The 25,139-nt window shown below is 46.9% G+C and overlaps 1 protein-coding gene across 2 annotated transcripts in view; it reads left to right on the forward strand.

Annotated features, from left to right (window-relative positions):
- Positions 1 to 25,139, forward strand: part of HARS1 (histidyl-tRNA synthetase 1) — a 201,791-nt gene that overhangs the window by 134,349 nt on the left and 42,303 nt on the right. For both annotated transcript variants that reach the window (XM_085617800.1, XM_085617801.1), the window contains one exon: positions 2,430 to 2,546. In XM_085617800.1, the coding sequence (XP_085473926.1) occupies positions 2,430 to 2,546 (117 nt within the window). The remainder of the gene's footprint in view (positions 1 to 2,429; positions 2,547 to 25,139) is intronic.

Consider the following 25,139-nt stretch of genomic DNA (forward strand, 5'->3'; position numbering starts at 1 on the left):
AAAGAAAGCTGGTGTGCTACTCCCATCAAATCTTGTAAGGAAAAAGCTTGAAGGACTCTGCAAGGCATTCTGGATGTTAATGGTCTTGACCTGTCCCCCTTCATTGTAGGAAGCCAGTAGTACCATTACATTTCTAACAAGATGCTCCCCTTGGGGTAATCGCAGCTCTGGGTTTACAGTACGATCCTGGGCCAGTGGTGCTCTATCTGGATGGCCTTCGCAATTCACACTCCAGAGTGGGTCACATAAACTAGATGCTTTTAGAGGGTATTACACATGATTTTAAGTCATTGACTGAGATTCCAAGATACAGTGTTATCCTGAGGGTCAGACACAGGATGGAGTATGCAAACACCCTTCACAAAGCTCTGATTAGGTAAATAAACAGGTTGGCACCTATTTGACTCCTACTTGAGAATTTGAGTAATCACAGCTTTATGAAGGGGGTTTACAGAACTCAGCCTTTGTCTGATCTTCAAGACTACATTGTACCTTGGAATTTCAGTCGAGTACCTAAAGTTATGCCTCCTCTCCCAAAGGTGAGAAATTCGATGTTGGGATGGAAGGAAGAGTTCTGCACCCATCATACTTGAGTGGCTGGTTCAGGTGGACATTGAATTTGACCAACTTACTCTCTTCCATTTTCGAGCTCAGAAGTCTTCAACCAGAGTCCTTTGGTACAAGTGGCAAAGGTTATCTTAGTTGTCTGTCAAAAGTCTATCAATCTGCTTGTGGACATGGTGGACTTTGTCATGTTATACTCTAAACATCTTGTCAAATTTGGTGTGAATGTGGAGAACTACATGATCCGTCTTTTAGCCTTTGGAACTTATAGGAACATCTATGGGAATTCTTCCCCCAAAGTCATTGAGGTTGTCAAATCGCATCTGATTAGCCGATGGCGCCTGTTCCCAACAGCCTGTGATGTATTGCAACCTGAAGCAGCTTCTGGTCAGCTTGAAGGACAAACCCTTTGAGCCCCTCATCTCTCGTGACATGAAACTCCAGAAAATATCCTTTCTAGCTGCTTTACCTTCAGCCATGTGTCTTAGTGGGTATGAGTCTTTTTTGTCACTGAACTGTACATAATAGTCCATTCGGATGAAGTGGTTCTTGGGACTCCTCACACTTTTGGCCCTAAGATTTGAATCAAATTTCACTAAGCAAGAAAAATGTTCTTCTTACTTTTTCACAACTGTTTCTCTCCTTATCTGGGGGAACACAGCACTATCTCAACGGTTTGTGAACTTTGGAGGCATTAAGATTTACAGCAAAGGTAATTAGTTATTGATGGATCACATCAATTTTTCTCACCTGTGAAAAAAGCCTCCATCCTCTGCCTGAGAACACTCAGAGGCACGACGGCTCCAGCGGTATTCTCCAGCCCTGCCCTTCCTTTCAGAGAAATACGACGGGCTGCGGTCTACCGTACATGCAATTTCAGACATTAACTTAAATCTTGCCATTTCCGAGCTCCAGGGCGGAGAAAATAATCTAGAGTCTTGGCTACACAAAGGGGGATTTAATAGGCTAATCTCGAGGGATCTGGCTTCACAAGACACCCATCCCCAAGAGGAGAACAAATTAAAACAACCAGCACTTTCCGGCTCCGGCCACTAGATGGTAGAATATGCACAGCGTGTGAATCTAGAAGTACTTCAGGCTGCTAAACCATCGTTATATGTAAGCAAATTGTTCCTTTTCAATCACAATCTTAGTCCCAGAGCCGTGCACATTTTGCCCAGGAGGTTCTCCAGGACTGGTTTGCTGAGGCGTAAGATCCCCGCTGTTGCTTGATCAGCTCCTCCCTTTCTGTGCCAAGGTCACCTTTTCTGTTCCGTGGAATCGAAGCGACTGATGAGAGCGGTACAGGACATAGGAGCAGGGTAATGCTGTTTTTATTGTGACTCTGTTAAAGTCTGCAAGCTCTTTCCTGTTATCAGCACCTCTCATTCATTAAACAAAAGAACAACACTAGTTCACCCTGTGTTTAAGAAGGGAACTAAAAAGTACGGACCCTTCTGTGGCAGAATGACGATGCGTCTGTCTGCACCCTGCATGCATGCACGTGTGTGGTACCAGGTGCACAACTCACATTTTTACAGGCATAGAGGCTGTTTTTAGAACCGGTGGTGCAGGTTGAGAATGAGAGAGAACCTACTATGTGTAACAGGCACCAGAAAGGCACCTTTATCCTAGATTATCCTAAAGGCCTGACTGACCAAGGTGTAAGATTCTTGTAAAGGTTGAGGTTGAACCATAACTTTAGCTCTTTTATATGAATTGTTGTGTAATATTCTTGTAAAGGTTGAGGTTGAACCATAACTTTAGCTCTTTTATATGAATTGTTGTGTAAATTATTTACCTCAGTTATTTACCTTCACTTTGAATGAGGCGTAAAAATCAATATTTCCCTTCTTATTCCTCAGGCTTCTGATGAGAAGATTCGAACAACTGAAACTCAGGTCCTTGTTGCAGCAGCTCAGAAGAAACTTTTGGAGGAAAGGCTGAAACTAATATCTGAGCTTTGGAACGCTGGCATTAAGGTAATTCACATATTGCACGTGTGTGTGTGGGGGGTGTGTGTGTGTGTCTAGGTTGTCTACAAAAGCTACTGGTTTATTTGTCTTTTAGGCTTTACTTTATGCAAAGACCCTTAGATAATGAGTTAGAGAACCTGTGTGTTGCTATGGCGGTTGAGGACATCATAAAATTGTCCCATCTACTTGCTTTGATAGTTGGTGTTCCTCATATAGGGCATAATTTACTTTCTGGATTTGCACTACGTTGCTCCGCTCCTGCTAGAGCCAAGCAGTGAGATTATAATCTTTTTAATTTCCACTCATAAAGCTGTTGTTAACTGCATGGTGCCATGTGTGGGTGCCTTAAAGTCTCTAGCGCTTTCTTGCTTTTGCATCACTCAAGGTCGCTTTCTTATCCATCTGTTTTTCCTCCTCTGCCAGGGTGGAATGTGGCTACTCAACCCCATCACCCATTTCAATTCTTTTTACATAACCTCACTGTGAGAACGAGGTTTCTCATGGATAACCCCTTTCTGTTTCTCAACAGACATAGGAATTAGGTTCTTAAGTTTGTGTTCTCCCACTCAGACTTCTTGCTGGACCATTCCCTCATTCAAGGCATTGTAAGAAGGTGGTCTGTTCGGCTGTATCCCACAGTGCAGTCCAGTGAGTTAAACCGGCCACTGGAGGCTGTTGGTGATGACCATGAGCTAGCCCCCTTACAACAGGTAGTCTCTAACTTCCCGAGTATGGAACAGAAGGATCTAGATACCTTATTAGAGACAGTGAAGTCTGTCTTGCCTCTGGACCCAGCACCTCCGCATTTTCTTAAAGCAGTAGCACCCATTATTGCACCTATCTTAATGAAGGTCATGAATCAGTCACTAGAAACAGGCACAGTGCCAATAGCCTGGAGGCATGCTGTGATAAAACCTTTACTGAAAAAAGCCAATGCGGGTCAATCGCAACCAGGGAACTTTCGCCCCATCTCCTTGCTACCATTTGTTGGCAAGCTATTAGAAAAACATGTCAGTAGACATCTGTCAGAATTTCTAGAGACTAATCAATGCTTGCACCACACACAGATGGGATTCAGGGCAAAACATATCACAGAAACCGCCCTGCTGGTTGTGGTAGAGGAGTTAAGACAATCATTAGACCAGGGAAAACCAGCCGCACGGCTCTTATTAGATCTGAGCGCGGCTTTTGATACGGTGGATAATCCTATATTATGCAGAAGGCTCGCAGACATTGGGATTAGGGACATGGCACTCAAGTGGTCAACATCATTTCTGAGTGATCGAACATTTCAAGTACAGGAAAATACCACTCTTTCCAAAACCTTGTCCCTGAAGTGTGGCGTCCCACAGGGCTCGTCATTGAGTCCAACACTTTTTAATGTCTATATTGAGCCGCTTGCAAAAATTGGTTTGGAATTTGAAATATCCATGACTTCATATCCCGATGACACGCAGCTGATCATCTCACTGGACCGAAAAACTGTAAGGATGGTGAGAGACTATCCTCCTGCTTGGTAATAGTTAGAGTGGATGACAGCAAGCTGCTTAAAGTTAAACGGTGATAAAACTGAGCTACTGCTCCTTGGGAATAAAGCAATACCCAGACCAATCAAAGACTGGCCTGCATGCCTAGGTAAACCACCTATCCCCACAGAAATAGTAAAGAACCTAGGTTTCTCTCTATGGTGACAAAGGCCAAGAAGGTCACAGCAACGTGCTTCGGACTTCTCAGAAGTCTGCGCAAAATCTTAGACAGAATTCCCATACAACTAAGGAAAACAATGGTTCACTCTCTGGTCATTTGCGACTGGATTATTGGACCTCATTGTTCCTGGGGCACCTAAATATGTTACTCAGAAACTGCAGGTGGCCCAGAATGCAGCCGCCAGACTGCTGTGGAACATCCCGGTACGGGAATCAGTAAAAAATCATCCACTTAAACGTCACTGGCTCCCGGTAGAAGCCAGAATAAAATTCAAGACACTGGTCATCACACACAGAGAACGGCATAATAGAGGCCCAAAAACAATCAGGAGCCTAGTCTCCCCCTATATCCCAAAGAGGCAGTTGCAATCTAGCACGGAAGAACGCCTAAAACAGACAAAGGTTAGGAGGGGGAAATGGGGAGGAAGATCTTTTTCCCACCTAGCTCCAAAACTGTGGAACTCTTTACCATTGGAATACAGACGGATAGACAGAGAACTACAGTTCTGTAAAGAGATCAAGACCTGGTTGTTTATGCAATATCTTTAAGGCATGGACTGTCCGCACTTAGTACCTGACCGCTCAGCGCTGGGAAGCTTTTGGGCAGCCATGCGCTTTACAAGTCCCTTATAATAATAATAATATTAATGTACAGCCTGAACCATTAAAATAAATAATGGTTCCCATTGCCCAACTCAACGTTGCCTAACAAAACCTGCTCTGGAATTGAAGGCTGTTAGCATGAAGTCAGTTCCTGAAGGTTGGAAAAATCATGCTTCCTGTGTATACCTGTGAACAAGATCTTAATTTCCTAGTTGGTAATAGATGTTAGCACCATAAGGATTGTGAAGCCATGATTTTGAGCTGGTAAGCGATGGTGTGGACGTCTTCTGTTTTGTTAATATCCTAGAGCGGTGGACTGGGCATCCAGCAAGCAAATACTCGTGTGAAATTGTCCAGATATGACTTAATCGTTAAAGTACAAGCATGAAATGCATGGCTAAGATCTTCCCTCTAAATAAGACACAGATGAACCGGTCATTACATTGCTGCACATATGTGTACTATATTTATAGCCCATATGCAGATGCCTTTCTCCCTAGGACCACTTATAGTCAAAGCTCTAAATGATTTACCACACCGATAACGCCGCCACCGCCAGGAGTCATTTGAAGCCGCAAGCAGCGCCGCCACTGCCAGGAGTCATTTGCAGCCGCAAGCAGCATCGCCGCCATCACGGAACTTCAATTCCCGGCAGCCTCAGCGGTGGCGCGCTCTATCCACGCTGCGCCAGCGCCAGGAGGCGCATTTAAGCAGCGCTGTGCCCGGCGGAGTGGGGGGACTTACCACACCGATAACGCCGCCACCGCCAGGAGTCATTTGAAGCCGCAAGCAGCGCCGCCACTGCCAGGAGTCATTTGCAGCCGCAAGCAGCGTCGCCGCCATCACAGGACTTCAATTCCCGGCAGCCTCAGCGGCGGCGCGCTCTAGCCACGCTGCGCCAGCGCCAGAAGGCGCATTTAAGCAGCGTTGAGCCCGGCGGAGTGGGGGGACTTACCACACCGATAACGCCACCACCGCCAGGAGTCATTTGAAGCCGCAAGCAGCGCCGCCACTGCCAGGAGTCATTTGCAGCCGCAAGCAGCATCGCCGCCATCACGGGACTTCGATTCCCGGCAGCCTCAGCGGCGGCGCGCTCTATCCACGCTGCGCCAGCGCCAGGAGGCGCATTTAAGCAGCGCTGTGCCCGGCGGAGTGGGGGGACTTACCACACCGATAACGCCGCCACCGCCAGGAGTCATTTGAAGCCGCAAGCAGCGTCGCCGCCATCACAGGACTTCAATTCCCGGCAGCCTCAGCGGCGGCGCGCTCTATCCACGCTGCGCCAGCGCCAGGAGGCGCATTTAAGCAGCGCTGAGCCCGGCGGAGTGGGGGGACTTACCACACCGATAACGCCACCACCGCCAGGAGTCATTTGAAGCCGCAAGCAGCGCCGCCACTGCCAGGAGTCATTTGCAGCCGCAAGCAGCATCGCCGCCATCACAGGACTTCAATTCCCGGCAGCCTCAGCGGCGGCGCGCTCTATCCACGCTGCGCCAGCGCCAGGAGGCGCATTTAAGCAGCGCTGAGCCCGGTGGAGTGGGGGGACTTACCACACCGATAACGCCACCACCGCCAGGAGTCATTTGAAGCCGCAAGCAGCGCCGCCACTGCCAGGAGTCATTTGCAGCCGCAAGCAGCGTCGCCGCCATCACGGGACTTCAATTCCCGGCAGCCTCAGCGGCGGCGCGCTCTATCCACGCTGCGCCAGCGCCTGGAGGCGCATTTAAGCAGCGCTGAGCCCCGCTTCGCGGGACGAGCCGGGCGAAGCCCGGGCAAAGGGCGGGCCGTCTGTGGACGTCTGGGGCAGGACGTGGCAGGGCAGGGCCACGGACTTTGGCGTATGTTGTCAGGGTTGATGCATCATTGTGAGTCTCCCTTTATCAAACCAATGCCATTTATCATTGTGTTTGGGACATTATTCTAGTCCCATTGGCTATTTACTTTTTTGTATTTTGTTTGCTGTACAATTTATGATAGCTTGGGTGCGTGTTTTTTTAACATTTGTGCAATAGGGTGTGTTCGTAGCCGTAAGCATGTCCAAACAAAAATCTATCAAAACCTCTGCAGTGCCTACTACACTAGATAACTATCTAGTGAAAGTTGTTAATAAAATCAACTACGAACGTCGACTCTCCCTCAGCCAGGGTAGCCCTCCAGCTTCCCCGTCTACCTTGTCAATCTCCCCAGGTGTACAAGTGCTAGATGTCATTCCTGATCACGATCCCCAGTTGATTAATAGTGATGATCTAGTGTTAATGACTCCTAGTCAGCCGGTGGTAAATGACTCTTCTGACTATCCTGGAGATTCTTTCCCGGTGTGTAGAGGGCATGCCAGAAAATACCTGTAAAACGAGGGGGGAACAAAAAGGTTAAGAGAGTCCAATTACCTTCTACAAGCATAGTTGGGGGGGACCAGACTCAAGAAAAAGAGTGTCACGCCCAGTTGAATCCTGAGCAATTTAATTTGCTGTTTAGCTATATTGACTCCAAGCTCGACAAGATTATTTTACCGTTGGTGGCTAAATTAGATCAGATCTCGGTAGAAGTAACTAGATTGGCCAATCTCTTGGATACCTACACCATTCGGGTAGGTATTCCAACGACTACCGATGTAAGTCACAACGTAAGGAAAGAGGTAGTAATTCCATCTCGGAGGGGTCTAAGGTTAATCAATTAGAAGTACCATCTGTCGGGGGTACCAGGGCTAACCAAATAGTTGTTCCAGCCCAACTGCACACTGCGAGTCAAGAAAACCAGGCTACCTTGGTAACTGAAAGCAATGTGGGTTGGACTGAAGTAAGGGGAAAGGGTTTTGTTAACCTTCCCCCAGATTGTGCACCTTATGTGGTGGTTTTAACTAATGTACCACGGGTTGATTCACTTATGCCCCAGTCTCAGTATGAATCTCATGATTCCTTGAAAAATAAAACTGTTGCTTGGTTGCATAAGCAATGTGGATTTCCTATGGCCCTCTCTAATGATATCTTAACCACAAGAAGGGTCAATTGGGTTGGTAATTCTAGAAAGACCTGTAAAGGCGACTGTGTTATTGTTAATTTTAAATATCCTCAACACGTCACTACAGTTCTGCTTAGATCAGCCTCCCTATCACTGCCCGATCATGGTATTTGTGTACGCCCCCTCGGCTTTTTTTATAGCCACCTTATTAATATGCCCCCTAATGATCATAACTCTTCCTGGCTACCCCTGCCGATACAGCAGCGGGGTTTAGCCATTCCCTTGCATAATCGTTTTTATGCCCTCAACAGTTTGGATTCTAATGACTGACTTAACCCGGAGAGTCCGATTTCCCCATATAAGGTTATGTATAAGCAGGGCTCTGAAACTATTAAAGGCGGAAGTTTTTACTGATAATGATTGTAGGGGGTCAGTCAATGAAAACCTAATGGAAGGAAATTATCCAACTGTATTTACTACACCAGCTAGGGTTAATGCAAGGGGTAATGGAATAATTATAGCCAGTTGGAATGTTGCAGGGTTAAAATCTATGGGGGAAGGCTCCGGGCTGGCAGAATTTCATTAATTTCTTTGATATCGCATGCTTCCAGGAGACATGGTGTAAGGATGAAATTAATTATGAGGGGTTTGCGTCATATAATCTGGTGGCGAAGGGTACTGGGCCAGGCAGAGCAAAGGGGGGCCTGTTAATATTAGTGTCAATCCATCGCCCAATCATAGTAAAAAGGTATATAACAGTGGGTGAACATGCCCAGATTCTCTGGTTGTTAGAGGAACACGCCCATAACATCCTACTGATTAATTACTATAATAATATTTTTGATAGTTCCAGGGATATAGTCGTTCGTGATTTGGCTAGTGCCATCGAAAATCTAAACCCAGAAGCCAATGTTTCTTTTGATTTTATCTGGGTTGGTGACTTCAATATCCCTTTATGTGAACTGTCAACTGAAAATGTTTGTGGATTTACCAACGATGTGGGAGTGGAACACCTACATTTTCGTCATAACAACTATGGAGATTCATTAAATTATTTTTTGGGTTACTATGATTTAGAAATTCTTGGTTTCCCGAGAGAGGATTCGGGACAAATTATCCCTACTTTCAAGGGTCATCATTCTTGCTCAGTTATTGACCACGTGATTGTTTCCTCTAATATTGCTTCCTGTTGTGCTTCACCTAGGATTGAAGTAACTACCTTAAGCGATCACAACTGTATTATTTTGGAAACAACTTTTTGGGGCGATAGCTGTGTTAAAACGGGCATTGTGGTCTCTAATATTGAATCATACAGACCAAATGGTGTTCGTTTGAGATGGGTCGGGGATAAAGCTAGTGATTTAATTGGCCTTATTGTGAGGGACTGCTTACCCAGTATTAGTATTATTTTTGAAAATTCTACTGACGAATTGCAGGTTTTAAATGCTTTTATGGATATTAATTTAACTATTGAGGCCAGATTTACAAAATCCAAGGGGGGCCAACGTAGCAATGCTCCAAGATGGTTTGACCGCGTGTGCACTCGTTCATTAATTGAATTAAAAATTGCGCTTGCTAAAAAACCTAGGGATACTCAGTCTGTTGTAAAATTAAGGCTGGACTATAAGCTTGCTCTAAGGCGAAGGGAGAGAGAGTTACAGCAGCTGGCATGGGACTCACTCATCCAAGCAGCGGAATCATCTAACAGTACTTTGTTTTGGGCTACTGTCAATTCTCCCTTTATTAGGGATGAGAATACCCCAATGCTAACTTCCAATGTTTCGAGTGACGGCTGGGTTACCCATTTTTCAAACATCTTTGATTCTAACAGTTGTACTGGCACCTGCCATAATAGTTTGCCTGTCTTACCCCTAAATATTACTGTTAGTGAGGTTGAATCCGGCATTTGTGCTAGCAAGGGGGGTAAAGCCCAGGGCCCAGACGGGGTCCCTATTGATGTGTATAAAACGGCCCCCGATATATGGAGCCCTCTATTGGCTACAGTTTTTAATGCTTCTATATGTACTGTGTCCCCCGAAACATGGGGGGAATCTATTATTATTCCTATACATAAAAAAAGGTAGTAGGTCCGATGTCAAAAATTATCGACCCATCTCTCTTTTAGACTCGTCTGTTAAGATCATGAGCAGAATTATGCTCGTGAGGTTAGAGGAATGGGCTGAGCAAGAGGGTATCCTAGCTGACAGTCAGTACGGATTTAGAAAGGGTAGGGGCACACTTGATCAGTGTTTAAATCTTGACCTTCTGATTGGGAAATATATAGATGCTAAGCTAGGCTCACTCTACCTTTGTTTTGCGGACCTTAGCAGCGCATTTGATATGGTTGACCATTCAATTCTATGGTCAACCCTGTTACAGTTAGGGGCGCCAGAGGGAATAATTTATTTTCTGGCCAGACTGTATGGGAATTTAAAAACTTGTGTGCGCTTCGGGACCAAAGGTGAATGTACTCCCAAATTCAATGTAAAAAGAGGCATTAGACAGGGCTGCATATTGGCCCCCCTTCTTTTCATTTTATTTATTAACGGAATCGACGCAATTTTAAAAACAATCCCAGCAGATGCCCCCCTGATCAAAGGTTCCCCCGTGCCTGTGTTATACGCTGATGACGCTGTCCTACTTTCTAGAACTCCATTAGGATTGCAGCTTCTGATTGATAGATTCTCTTCCTTTATTAAGGATAGGAGGTTGACTATCAACAAGAAGAAAACGTATATTATGACCTTTGGGGCCAAAAGCGTAAAGAAAAGTAAATCTGCTAATTTTTCCTTTTTTATAGATAAGGATAAGGTGCTCCAGGTGGATACATTTTGTTATCTTGGTATTACCTTCTCTAATGATAGGAAATGGTTAAATGAATTTAAAAATATTCGTATTAAAATGGCTAAAAAAGCCCATGGCGTTTTTAGATTTGCTGCGAAGGTTGGAGACTGACGTACTAGGGATATGCTTAAGATTTATCAAGCTAGGTGTGTCAGTATTGCTCTGTATGGGGCGAATATTTGGGGACGTTTTCCTGCCCATTTTTTGCAGTTAGAGGAAAATGCTTTTTTAAAAAACTTTTATCTTTACCACCCACTGCTTGTACTGACCTCATCCATCGAGAGCTTGATATTAATTTTCTTACTGACCAACTATCTTTGAGGCCACTCATGATTTGGCGTTCTATTTGGCTCCAAGAAGAAAAAACCTTTAATAGATTGGTCATCGAGGACTGTCTCTCGTTGGATAAATTCTTAAATATACCCTGGTTAAAATATGTAGTTAGATGTTTTTCTGAGATTTTTAATTTAAACATCTTGGTGGACCATAACGCAACATCTTTAATAACGAAACAAGAGTTGAAAACTATTTGTTTGGCATTTACCGCAAGAAAACGGGCCATTGCTAACGGTTCTCTATCTACTGTTTTGTTTTATAATAAGTATAAGCTCGATGAAGGTTTACCCATTTATTTAGTATGTGTAACGAGGCCATCCCATAAGTTTGTGTTGACCAGACTGAGGTTTGGTATTGCCCATCATTTGGTGGCACTGCCAACACTAAAGAAATATCCGCAAGGGCCCTGTATGTGTGATGGCGTCTCTAAACAGAGCACTGTGCACTTTCTTCTTATCTGCAAACTGTATATGAATTTTCGTATTGCCTATTTAAAACCTATGTTTTGTAAATATGGTATACGCACAGTTAATCATAATCAAGCAATGAGTTTAGTTTTTAACCTACAATACGCCGATATCTGGTTTTTTTACTGCCATGTTTTTAATTCATTCAATCAAGGCCAGGAAAAGTATGTGTTTTTAAGCTTGTAACATTTGTTATTTGTAGCTTTCGAATTGTCATTCTGCTGTATCTGATATTGTGGTACATTTGGTTTTATTATTATGGTTGTGCTTTTATGGTCATTTTTCATGCACCGAATAAAGCTTTATGAAATTAAATGAAAAAATGATTTTGATCTCTCAAACTGATCAGGAAGAACCCAGCCTGCCCGAGTTGATTGTTTTGGGGGATTTCTTTGCTCAGTATTTTGAAATTAAGTTCTCCTGCATTTGATGTTTATTCGATTACATGCTTGATTTATTTCATTTGTCAGGCTGGGAATCTTTGTTAGTCAGTGTTTAAACAGCAGTGTTTATATACACTCATTTAACAATGTTTTTTGCATGCACTGTATTCATTCTTTCCGCCTCGTTTCGTGGCCTGAACTATAGCCAACAAGGTGAACTCTTCCCACTGCCTCTTTATCTGTGATGAAGCAGAATGACATTACTGCTTGACAACCCCTTGGTCTAAGAGGACCAGTTTATCAAAGACCACGACACCATCCACTCTCCGTTGATGTATCTTTTGACCGCCCCCTTGCCATTGAAGACAATATCATCAGCTATCTTGCCAGTGGCCCAACCAATGTCAGACCTGAGGACGTCCCCATCATTGGCAGTACAAAAGTATACAAATCAATTGTCAACTAAAGTAACTTTGTCAGAGGAAAGGTGCCTATCCCAGCCACCTTTCATTACAGTCTAGAGACTTTCCCATCAATGGTTTTCTCAAATTTCCATTACCGATTCAGGAGAAGGCCTCTTCCACCAAGAACAGCAGAGTACAATGAGGATGACGTGGAAAAAGACCCTCAAGTAGTCCTCAGCAACTAAGGTTGATGATGAACAGGACCATGTGTCAACTAAACCTCTAGAGTGACACATTCACTTTTTGCCTGCTGACACCAAGGCCGAGTGCTGTTAGCATCGCCAGTATGAGGATGAGTGCCATCAGCCCAATCAGCTTTATTATTAAAATCGAAGCTTCTCAGTACATCCACTGGTGCCGAATGCTTAGCACGGGCTCCATATAGAGTCCAGCGTTCCCATTGGCTTTGTCACCCCCAACCCTGCTACTCCTCATCTACAACCACAGCCTCCAATTCTGGCAGCGCGCCCAAGGCTGAAGAGGGTGATGAGACCACAGATGCTGACAATTAAGAATAGAGTGAGGGAGAAGGGAAAAAGTAAGAGCGTGTGAAGAAGAGGATAGAGACTTAATTTAATTTTCTATACATTATACCATATTCTGTGACAGTTATTTATTGCTCGGCGTTCGTTGGAACCTGATCGAGAACCAGTGGTCACAGATTGACTAATGCGACAACTGCAAACCCCTTTAAGAAGAACTCCAACACTAAAATGTATTGGAGATAGTTTTCAATATTTCTTCAGAAAACCTCTATAATTGACTACATGTGACAAGTAACCTACGAGGACTGCTATGTAGCGCGCTGAGGCACACCAATCTGCATCGGTGCTGTGAATAAATGTTTTCTATGTTTGTATATACGTCGAACCAACATTGGCTGCACACAGAAAACCATTGAATACAAAACACTAATACGGCTTTTTGGAAGAATTTTGTTTACTCAACTCACTGTAGAGCACAAAGGGGAAAGTTGGTTCGATGTACAACAGAGACTGGCACCCGCACATCTCAGTGATAGGGATAACATGATGAATGCTGTCCTAAGTGAATGCAAGTAGTTGCCTACAAGAGCAGAACTACTACAAAGCACATTCAACCAGAACCGAACGCGAATAGTAAAGTGGTGCTGTATCAGTATTTTGATTCCTTCCTGTGCAGGAAATGGTTTAGTAAAATGTTGTTGTTTTTTATTTGTATTTTATTAAGCAGAGGCAAGCTGAATCTATGTGGCCACACAGGAACAAAAATTAGAGGTTGTCCAGCTATTGTTTCCAATCTATCTGTCTTCCCCGCATGAATTTCTTAGAAATTATGAGTTGGGAGACTTTTGAAGAAATCATGTTCTTCAGGTGGTTGCTGTATTGTGAACATGTATTGTGATCTCTTATTAGCATAGCTAAATCCCTATTTATTTTTACGGTATTTTATCATTTAAGAAAAATAAAAATAATAATAACAATAGAAAAGCCCAACATTACACGAAGAAGTAAGCTACACATAAAGGACCCTGTGGGCTCTTTTACAAACCCAGGACTGAACAAGTAAAACGTTGTTCAGGGTGTTTTTAGCACACTAGATGAACTGTGATCTAGAGCCCCTTTGTTTATTTAGGCTTGAGCTTCTTATATAAAGGGGTACATTAATCCGCGTCTGCCAGCAGTTAGGGATGTAACATTCCAATCCCTTGAAAAATGCACTTTGCTTTTCATTTTTTCTTAATCCATAAAATTTGCAAGTAAGATGCTTCAGTATAAAGGCAAACCTAAAACTCACCTTCTGTTCCTCATACTGTTGAGCCCATTTGCTGACATCGTGCTACTGAATAATCCTGAGGTGACCTGATCTTTTAGGGTGGGAGTTTACTCACTCTATGCACTGGTTTCTCAGTCCCTTTAGCCTAATGGAACAGTTATATTCCAGGTTCTTAGGATTTGCTTGAAAAGAGCATCCTTTCAGAAACATAAACTGCCATTGTATCCATAGGAATGAGCTGCTTTTCAACTAATTGACAGTAGGGCATAAATGTAAGGCGGATTTGGAAGAATGTGGGAGATTGGAGTCCAAAATCAGTGGATGTAGAACGTGTTGATGGTATCAGGTTCTTTGATATACCCATGCAGAGAAACTGAACTAACTCAACTTTTCCCCTGCAAAATGTATGTTTCAAGGGCAGGAACAGGCTTGAGTGGAAGGCCGTCTACATAATGTAGTATGGGAGACGGAACAAGTTGCGATTACCTTCCAGTATTTGATTGGGTATGGGCTTCATCTAAAGATAGCATGATAATAGTTATTATATACTTGCAAACATTATTGGTAAGGGAGAGGAGACACATTTTTTATGGGATTAAAAAATGTACTTACTCAAGCAGATGATCCTCCCAAATGTGAATTTGACCATCACAAGTGATTTTAACACTTAAACGTACCCTTTAGGAAATTTGTTGGGGGATCTTGGGGGGTCATTGACTAATTACTTAATCCTGTTATAAAGATAACTTGAAGGGTTCAAAATATATTTCCTATTATGGTGGTGCACAAACTGATTATGCTAAAAAGGGAGCACTAATGGATATACCTAAGCGTATAAGACCATGCCTTTTAATTTTCACTATAGATTAAACCTTTGTTGACCTGTGTGTAGCTTCAATTTAAAATTGTGACATTGTAGTATAACAGTAGCTGCTGCCCATAAGTATCTGGCCTGGAAATTCTAAAGAAAGATAATGTGTGAAAGAAAATTGGGGGCGAGGGGGAGGGTATGCGGAAGCAATACGAAGCAGGGTGTGGGGATGAACATGAAAACAACTTTGAGGAGAGGGGGTGATGTTATGCCCAGAGCACTCGACTTAGGAACTGGGGAACCAGGTTCTCGTCGCAGCATTGGCCCAACCTCTTGTGATTCTGAGAAATCTTTAACATTTGCAGGTTGATATTCTTCGAAGACGTGTTTCAAGTTACGAGGTGTAGTGTGACTCCTCTCATAATTGGCAATGAGCGGGCGGTGGCCTGGCAACCATGGAGTGAAGTCGCACTGCTCAATGCTCCCGCCCGTCTAGCCAATATATCCATTGATTCTGGCTGCCCATGGAGTTGGAGTCTGGCGGCACGCTCACTGACGTGGGTGGCAGTGGCCCAGGAACAGGGGCAGATTGTCCGGAACTGCTGAAGAGCCTCCAAATAGTACAAAGGCTGGCCGCGAGTACTGAAAGTGTGTCGTGTAAGCTCAAAATTGCTGCAGTTGACCCCATCATAGTCTGGGGGTGAGGAGATGAATGGCTGCTGTAGAGGGGAGCCAGCTGGCCCCGCCAAGGAGTTTTGGTGCGGACCCTCTGCAAAAGCGGGGGTCCACTGCAGTGTGCACGCCCAGCCGCAAGAGCTCACACACTGGCACGGACTAAGGAGGGCAGCTGTGAGGTGCTGACGTGGCCCTGAGGGAGAGGAGGTGAAGGCCGTGGATCAGAGACGGCAGCAGGTAGACTTGACTGGACCCCGGAAACGCAGACTGGGCTAGCGGCAGCAGACCACATGGATGAAGACAGAAAAGCGGTGCCAGCCCTGAGGATATCTGCAAGAGGGCCTGGCGGTGCCCTCCAGGGGCGAGTGATACCCTCGCCAGACCTGTCCCCCTGGGACATCCACAGTCACATAGCTGCGAGCCTCTAGGTGATTGTGGCCAGATCAGACTCACCCCGTGCCTGAAGATGAGAGCTGACAAGAGCCCACTAGAAGGTGATCCCCTGCATACCTAGCCCCACCTTGCAACGTATCTGTGACCCATGAAGTCGTGGCGAATGGCTGCAGTCCTGGTTCCCTCGCCCTGCTGTCCCTAGGAGGTAGACACAGCGGCACCACTTTGCAGGGGGGGGCACCACATCTAGAGTCTGTCTTCGAAGGGGGACCAGTTTAAAATCGTGCCCCCTCCCCCCCCCCCATACACAGGTGTCCTGATGAGTTCCAGGCGACTAAGACTACCCAACGCCCAGCACCAATAGCTATGCTACCTGGGGTGCACATGGAGGCAGAGACTATACCGACCAACTTTGTGGTGGCAGGTCTGGCTAAGATATTAGAAACCATCTCTGCTACCCAAAAAGCCTTTGAAACTAAAATTGACTCAATAGCAGTCTACCTGGGGCTACTGCGTAAAGATCAACGAAAACAGGCCAAGAGTGTGCGCACAGACAAAAAACATCGGTCAACGTGACTCCAAGAGTGAATGACCTAAATAAGTCAATAATAAACAACACAAGAAATGCCAATACAGATCCTTATTCATTCATTCATTTGCTTAGAGATCACACAAACCAATTGCTGAATGCATATTCTCCAGATGGGTAGAAAACTGGAGGCTAATGGATGTTTGGCATAATGAACATACCCATGAACGTGTATATTAATTCTGCCCACTGCTGCATGACCTACATGTGCGTCTGCTTTGAATCCTTGCCTCCAGGGGGACAGACCAAACAGTCACTAAAGCAGAAAATCTGTGGAAGACGATCTTGGACCACAATCCACTGTTAGCATGGTTGTGCTTGGGCTCACCTTCACCTTCTATCCCGAAGTGGCGCCTACAGGGGGCAGCGCTTGAGAATGAGACATTCAGAGAGGGGACCACAGAAGGTAACAGTGAAATACTTTCAAGAATACACCAATACAGCCACCTCTTTTAGGGGAATGGGAAGCATTCCAGACAGTGGTGGGGGACCATTATATTAGTTCGACAGTAGGCAGCTGCAAAACCTTAGAAAGGGAGTTGATGGCCATGAACAAGGATCTCAGAAAACTAAGAAAAGCTGCACTCCAGGGCAATGCCTCAAAAGAGACAGTGACCGCAGCTAGGGAATGATATGCAGTGCTAGTTGAGTGGCTGCGGTGCATACACTATAGAATATCTATTGCACCAGCACCCAGAGGATGGCAAAGCGGGCAAGTTACTGGCCTGGCTCACCAAACCTCATCAGGGGGAATCTGCTGTTACCCAGATCAGAGACTCCCAGGAAATCATACGTTCATCTCAAGCTGAAATAAATGAAGTGTTCCTTGACTATTATACAGCACTTTATGGGTGACACCAGGAGGCCCCCAAGTGAACGATAGTGGATTACCTACAGCGAGGATTCCTGCAAAAGGTCTCCGCTGCTGAAGGGAACACCTGTGTGTGGCAATAACAGGACCTGACACCAAGCAGCAATTAAAGACTTGGCTAGTTGTAAAGCTCCAGGGTCAGACGATCTGTTTATAGAGTTCTGTCATGCGTATTTGGGCATCCTGGCTCCTCACCTAGCTAAGCTTTATACCGCAGCCCTGGAGAAAGGAACCTTACCACTGTTTGTGCGTGAGGCAATGCTGATGTCGCTTCCAAAGCCACACAGAGACCCCACGTATAGATCTTCCTAAAGCCCTTGTTGTACTTGAACTTGGATTACAAAATACTGAGTAAAGTAATGGCCACCTCTCTGCTACCCTTGATGACTGGCCTGATCCACCCAGATCAATCAGGATTCATCCCTGGCAGGAACATATCGTTGAATATTCGATGCTTATTTAGAGTGCTGGAATAGACACCGACCATTGACAGGGCGAAAGCCATGGTGCTACCAACAGACTTTCAAAAGGCGTTTAACACCCTGTTCTGGAGATTTCTTATGGAGGTCCTCCGTCATATGAACATGGTTTGGAGGTGGACCTGATAGATCCAGTTATTGTACTCTCATCCCACCGCAAGACTTTGTGTGGACCTGAAAGCGAAGCTTGGGCATATTGCGTTTTCGCGGGAGTCAAATAGGTCTGCTTGTGTAGTGCCCCAGCGTTGAAAGTCTTGGTGTATGACTTGTGGGTGAAGTTACCACTCGTAGACTTGTTGGTACATCCTGCGGACCAGGTCCTCGAGGTCATTGTCCACACCTGGAAGGTACTCTGCCATCAGGTGAATGTGGTGACAGTGTACCCAATGCCAAGTGTTCTGTGCCAATAGGAAGATGGGTAGAGAGTGAGTTCTGTCCTGTTTCTGTAGATAGTGCATGGCAGTCATGTTGTCCATTCGGATGAGGACTACTTTGCCCTTAATAAGTGGAAGAAAGGCTTTGAGGGTGAGGAGCACAAGATAGTTGATGTGGTGCCCCTGTTGATGAGAGTGCCACACTCACTGTACAGTGGTATGGTTGAGATGCCCTTGCCGACCAGCTTGAGAGGTGTCCCTCATAATGGCAACTTGTGGAATGAGGTGTAGGAAATGCCTGCCTTGCAACAGATTGCAGAAAGGGATGTTTACCAACAATAGATCTTACATCTGACCTTCTCCCTATGACCACTGGGCTGAAAGGCACTGGTGCAGTGGGTGCATGTTTAGCCGTGCTTGGAGCACTATGGCAATGCATTAGGCCATCAGACCTTAGAGGGGCATAAAGGTTCTGACTGCATGATGACACGTTAGCTGACAAATAGGTAAGAGCTGCTGAAATGCCAGGACGTTCTACGAGCTGGGGTAGGCTTTACCTGTCACTTAGTTCAGTACCTCCCCGAAAAAGGTGCAGCAGGTGCAGTCTTCTTCGGTGCAGCCTCTCTTTGCTGATCCCTCTGTACAGCTGGGCAGCCCTTCTTCCAAGTCGGTTGAGAGCTAAGTTCTGGGTGCTAGGGGTGCCCTATTTATCTTCAGGAAATGCCCTTGGCAGGATGTCATTGGTAGCCAATGGTCTACCAGCTTCTCTCTCTCTCTTCTGATGACCACTTCCTGGGAAGTATGACATCTGGCTATCCTAGGAAGCACCATTCTGCTGACTCCCAAGATGAAGAGACCCCTCTCTGAACACTAGGAGCTCCCTAGCCCACCCCTTGAGGTGTGTCTACCAAGGGGCTACATGCCCTTGGAAAAACTGGTTCTACACCTGGCTTCTCCTCTCCTGTCTCAAGTACTAGCCCATCTGCCTAAACAATATATCAGCTCCTCTCCCAAGTAATATCCATGTGCTCCTTAAGGTTTCTTCTCCTTGAAGCTCGCCTTTTGGGCTCACACCTGTGTGCCTTCCTGCTGTAGGGAGGTAACAACTCTCTCCCATTCAGGCCCGTATTGGGTCCTTTCCTGGGAGTCGTTAGTACGTCCCCCTGGGTGTGCTGAAAACTGTCTGCGAGACAGGCCCCTTGTACATCAGTAAATGGGCACTGGAAACCTTGTGCCTGTTGCTGTAGTGCCTTACAGCGTAGTGGTAACAAGCGGAGGTGTCTCTGGGAGGATGTTGTGTTGATCTTGGGCAGCAGTCATCTCTCTCTGTAGTGGTGGAACATCAGCAACCTGTTGCAGGGATGCACCTTTCTCGACCCAGTTCTGCAGGTGACTGTCACAACAGATGCTTCCCTCTCCGGGGCAAGGGACAATTTGCACAAGCTCACTGTCCAGGGTCTGTGGGCACCTCACCAACATGGTATCCACATCAGCTTCCTCAAGCTGTTGGCTATCCAGCTAGTCCTCAAGGCCTTCCTCTGTCACATTTACTACAAAGTTGTCCTCATTCGTACCGACAATATGACCACCACATACTATATGCAAAGAAATGAGGCGGGACAGACTCACCTCAGTTGTCAGAGCTGGCTCAGGACATTTGGCTGGGGGCACTCTACCACAGAGTTCATCTGCTATTTGAGTACCTACTGGGAGTGGACAACGACTCTGCAGACTTGTTCAGCAGGAACCAGCAAAAAGTCCACAAGTGGGAACGCCACCCACAAGTCTTACTCCCATACTTCTGCCATTGGGGGTTTCCCAATGTTGATCTCTTCACCATTGCCGAAAACACAAAATGCCCAAGCTTTCCATTTATGCACCCACACCCGCAGTCCCTGGGCAACTGCATTATGGATCAACTAGTCAGGAATACTTGCCTATGCTTCTCCCTCCCTCCCACTTCTACAGTTCTTGGTGCTGAGGCTCCAGTAGATGTCTCTGACCCTCATCCTGATGGCTTCAACTTAGGCCAGGCAGCCCTGGTTCACCACCATCCTTGACCTTTATGTGGCTGCCACGAAAGGCTGCCCAACCGGTCAGACCCCCTCAACCAGAACCACAGGACTGTCAGGCACCCAACCCCCAGGCAGCTCAATCTTGCGGTTTGACTCCTGTGGGCTTAAGAGTTTAGTTACCTTAACCTTCCTCAGGAATGCATGGCCATCTTCAAGAACCCACACAGGCGCACCACCCACGCCTGCTATGCTGTAAAATGGAAAAGGTTTGTGCACTACTGTCTCTTAAGGCGCATAAACCCTTACCTACAGCCATTCAGGACCTCCTCTGCTATCTGCTTCACCTGCAGAATGCAGGCCCCGTCTACACTTCCATTAGGCTTCACTTGACTGCAGTAGCTGCCTCCTTTCAGAACAGGGAACACATCTCACTCGTCGGGGTCCCCGTCTGTAAGGTTTTTATGAAGGGACTCTAGCGAATCATCACATCTAGGATTCTACCGACCCCTGGTGTGGAACCTTAATTTAGTCCTTCCAAGTCCGATGGGACCTCCATTTCAGCTGCTACACTCTTGGTCCTTACAATTTTTCCTGGAAGGTATCCTTCCTCATGGCCATCACTTTCCTGTGACATGTCAGTGGGCTTCATCCTTTCTTCCAAGTCCACACGAATGGTTGTAACCCTCAATTTCTCACTAAGCCCAACCCTAGAAGTCAGTAGTCTGCACCAGAGGCGCAACTAGAGCCAAATTTCGGGGGGGGTGAGCAAAAATTTCGGGGGGGGCTGAACTTTAAGCAATAGGCAGAGTGGAGCTGCAGGGGCTCTTAGAAGGGGTGAAACAACAGCGAGGCCTCATTAACATGCAAATGGTCTTTTAAAGACCTGTAAAGTGCTCGGGTGCGGCTGCTTTTTTGCCGGGGAAGGTGTCTCATCCCGGGCTGCCACACACGACGGGGGGGGGGCTGAAGCCCTTTGAGTCCAATGGGTGTTGCGCGCCTGGTCTGCACAGCCTGAATATCTATAGTACCACATGTCACAAACATGGTAAGTAACATTCTCTTCTTTTTTGTCTTCAGCACTCCACAAGAGTCCATGTATTCTCTCACCTTAACCAGAAAAACAGAACTTACTGTGTTCTTCCCTTCCCCAGACTGTGCAGCAGAGAGGGCTCTTTAACACTTAATGTGAAAAGGGGCCTCATGTACTATGTAGACAGGACAAAACTCTTCCACAAGACACAACAGCCTTTTGTCTCCTTTTCAAAGCCACAAAAAGAGAGTGCTCTCTCCTAAGGTGGTATAGCAAGCTGGTTAGTCAAATGTGTTCATACCTGTTACTCCAAAGCCAAACATTGTGTTCGAGGCATATGAGCTGCAGATTGTACACTTAGCATAGATCGCCATCTGGTGTTGGGCCCGGATGTTTGCAGTTTGTTTTTCTTCTTGGACAGTCTTTGGAAGTCACGAGTTTGGTGACTCCTCCTTCGGTCCGTACTGCGCATGGGCTTCGGCTCCATCCTCAGATTGTTTTTTTTCCGCCATCGGGCTCGGATGTGATACTTCGTGCTCCGGCTTCGAACTTCTACGGTTCCAGCCTCGACGGAAAATCCTTGTTTCTTCGAGTTTCTTCATCATCATCTTCATCTCTCGAAGCGGCACTTTTCTCCATCCCGTACATCGGCACCGGCCTTCGGGCCCTCCTCGACTCCGGTCCCGGCCGATGGAAAGGACTCCGTTCAAAAAGTGCCCAAAATGTGGGTCTAAATTTCCCCACACCGACCTCCATCAGGTGTGTAATCTTTGCCTCTCTCCAGAACACGAAGCCAGAGACTGCCCCGCCTGTAAGTCTTTTCGATCGAAGAAAACCATCCGGGATCGAAAAGCTCGACGCACCATGGCGCACTCATCGTCTGCAGCTCCACCGGACATCTTCGGAGACGGCGCCGAAGCTTCGGGGCAAACACACACCGAGCAGGAAGAAGACGTCGTCAGCGCTTCCGAGGCCGACGACTCCCGACGTGGAGGACATCACACCGGCGCAGCGGGCCGTGAGTACTGTGCCCCCTCCCACCCCCGCGCCCAAAACCAAAGAGACTCAGGTTACTCCCTCGCCTGCCGGCCTGGGCAAAACCAAGACCAAAGTTTCGATCACCCCACCTTCGGGCCCGGTGTCGAAGCCTCCAAAGTCTCACGGCAGCTCGGGATCGAGCCAGCCGACGCCCGGTGCCGAAAAACAGCATCCGGCACCGAAGAAAGCAATATCCAGCTCGACTCCGAAGCCACCGGTGCCGAAGCCTGGACTCTCGGTGCCGACCAAACACAAACACAAATCTGTCGGCACCGACGCTCCGGCGCCGAAAACTCCTTCGACGCCGAAAAAACCGGAGGCCCCAAAAAAGCATGGCACACACAAACCATCGAAGTCCTCGGTTCCGAAATCACCGGTGCCGACGGACGATTCGGCGCCATTGGCTCTGTTTACACCAGACCCTTTACAAAAGACTCTGTCCAAAGACTGGGCTATTGACTTTAATTATCAAGAAAAGACGCCTTGATACTCCGGCTCCTCCTCCACCACCCAAACGGAAGGACTCTGCTACTTCTCCCCTCAGAGTGCCCTCCCCACTACCACCTCCCCTACCTCCTCCACCTCCTCCACCCCCTCCCCCTCCCAGGTCTCCGCCACCTTTACCTCACTACTCTCCGGCCCCGTCCCCAGATCCGGATGACGGGGACCCGGACAATTATCCGGCGGACGCCCCAATGGATCCCACTCCACCAGGGACCCCAGACCCGTGGGAGGATTACAATAACCCTGATGTACCCGATATTCCTCAGGACGACCTATACCCATCCAGGCCGTCTCCTCCAGAGGACTCCTTAGGGTTCCATCATTTAGTGCAGAGAGCAGCACACTACCATGGGGTGGACATGCACACTGAACCAGTGGAAGACGACTTCTTACTGGATACATTCGACATACAGGACAAATCCACCTCTATCTTACCCATGCTTAAGGGTGTCACCAAGCATGCCGCAGAGGTGTTCAAAGACCCTGTCAGGGCCAGGGTACTAAACCCTAGAATAGAGAAAAAGTATAAGGCGGCACCCACAGACCCCGCATACATTAAGGGCCCTGCTCCCTTAGATTCCCTAGTTGTCTCTACAGCTAGAAAGCGGGCTAACTCCCAGTCCTCAGGAGAAGCCCCACCGCCAGACAAGGAATCCAAACTCCTAGACGCGTCTGGCAAGCGCACCGCCTCTCAAGCTGCAAACATGTGGCGCATTGCAAACACACAAGCGCTACTTGCGCGCTATGACAGAGCACACTACGACGAACTTGAGGCTCTTATGCAGCACCTCCCCGAGAAACACAAGCGTAGGGCTCATGAGCTAATACAGGAGGGTAAACTCATTACAAACACCTCCATTAAATGTGCCCTCGATGCAGCCGACACTGCTTCTAGAGCCATAAATACCAGTGTCCTGCTTCGTCGCCATGCCTGGCTCAGGATCTCAGGGTTTAAGCCTGAAGTCCAGGTGTCCATACTCAATCACCCCTTTGACCAACAAACTCTCTTTGGGCCCAAGGTAGACGAAGCGTTGGAAAAGATGAAAAAGGACACGGACACAGCAAAGTCTATGGGGGCACTCCAAACACAAGCCTCTAAACGTTCCTTTCGACGCTCCTCCTTTCGTGGCACAGGCAGAGGCTTCTCCACCGATAGCACCTCTACCTCCTACAAATCCCCTCCTCAAAATACCTTTTCAAAGGGCAACCAAAGAGGTGGTTACAGAGGCAACAACAATAAGGGCAGGGGCAAAACTAACAACGCCCGTTCTGCCACCCCGCCCACACAATGACTTCCCTCCGCTCCCCCCAGACCATTCCACTCCGGTTGGGGGCAGACTACAAAACTTTATCCACGCATGGGAGTCCATAACATCGGACAAATGGGTGACCCAAATCATTCGGTCAGGGTACTGTCTCGAGCTAACATCTACCCCGCCCAATATCCCACCAAGGCACCGTCCAATGTCTCAAGAACATTCCACACTGCTCAAACAGGAGGTACTCTCCCTCCTCCAAAAACACGCTATAGAGCAGGTCCCCATCAATCAGCAAAATCTAGGGGTTTACTCCCTATATTTCCTAATACCAAAGAAAGACGGTACCCTCAGGCCCATTCTGGACCTCCGGCCTCTAAATGCCTACATACATTCAGACCATTTCCATATGGTCACCCTACAACAAGTCCTCCCGCTCCTCTGTCAGGGAGACTTTCTCACAACCTTGGATCTGAAAGACGCATACTTTCACATTCCAATACACCCCTCTCACAGGAAATACCTCAGGTTCGTGGTGGACGGGCAACATTACCAATTCACGGTTCTCCCCTTCGGGGTCACCACCGCACCACGGGTGTTTACCAAATGCCTAGCGGTAGTAGCAGCACACCTCAGACGTCAACACATTCACGTCTTCCCTTACTTAGACGACTGGCTGATAAAAGCCGCGTCTTACCACCAATGCGTGCAGCATACAAACAGCACCATCCAACTGCTCCACCAGCTAGGCTTCACGGTGAACTACCAAAAGTCCCACCTCATACCATCTCACACAAAGCAATATCTCGGGGCCACTATAAACACCTCCAAAGGTATTGCCTATCCAAACACAGCCAGAATCACAAGCATTCAAGCCTTACGCAAAACATTCCTTCCCCAGCACTCTCTTCCAGCAAGAGTGTTCATGAAGCTCATAGGAATGATGGCGTCTTACATCTTTATAGTGCCCCATGCAAGACTAATCATGCGTCCACTTCAAGAGTGCCTAGCACAACAGTGGAACCAGGCCCAGGGTCAGCTGACGGAT

The sequence above is a fragment of the Triturus cristatus genome, chromosome 7 (genome assembly GCF_964204655.1).
Source record: "Triturus cristatus chromosome 7, aTriCri1.1, whole genome shotgun sequence".
In the NCBI taxonomy this organism is placed as follows: domain Eukaryota; kingdom Metazoa; phylum Chordata; class Amphibia; order Caudata; family Salamandridae; genus Triturus; species Triturus cristatus.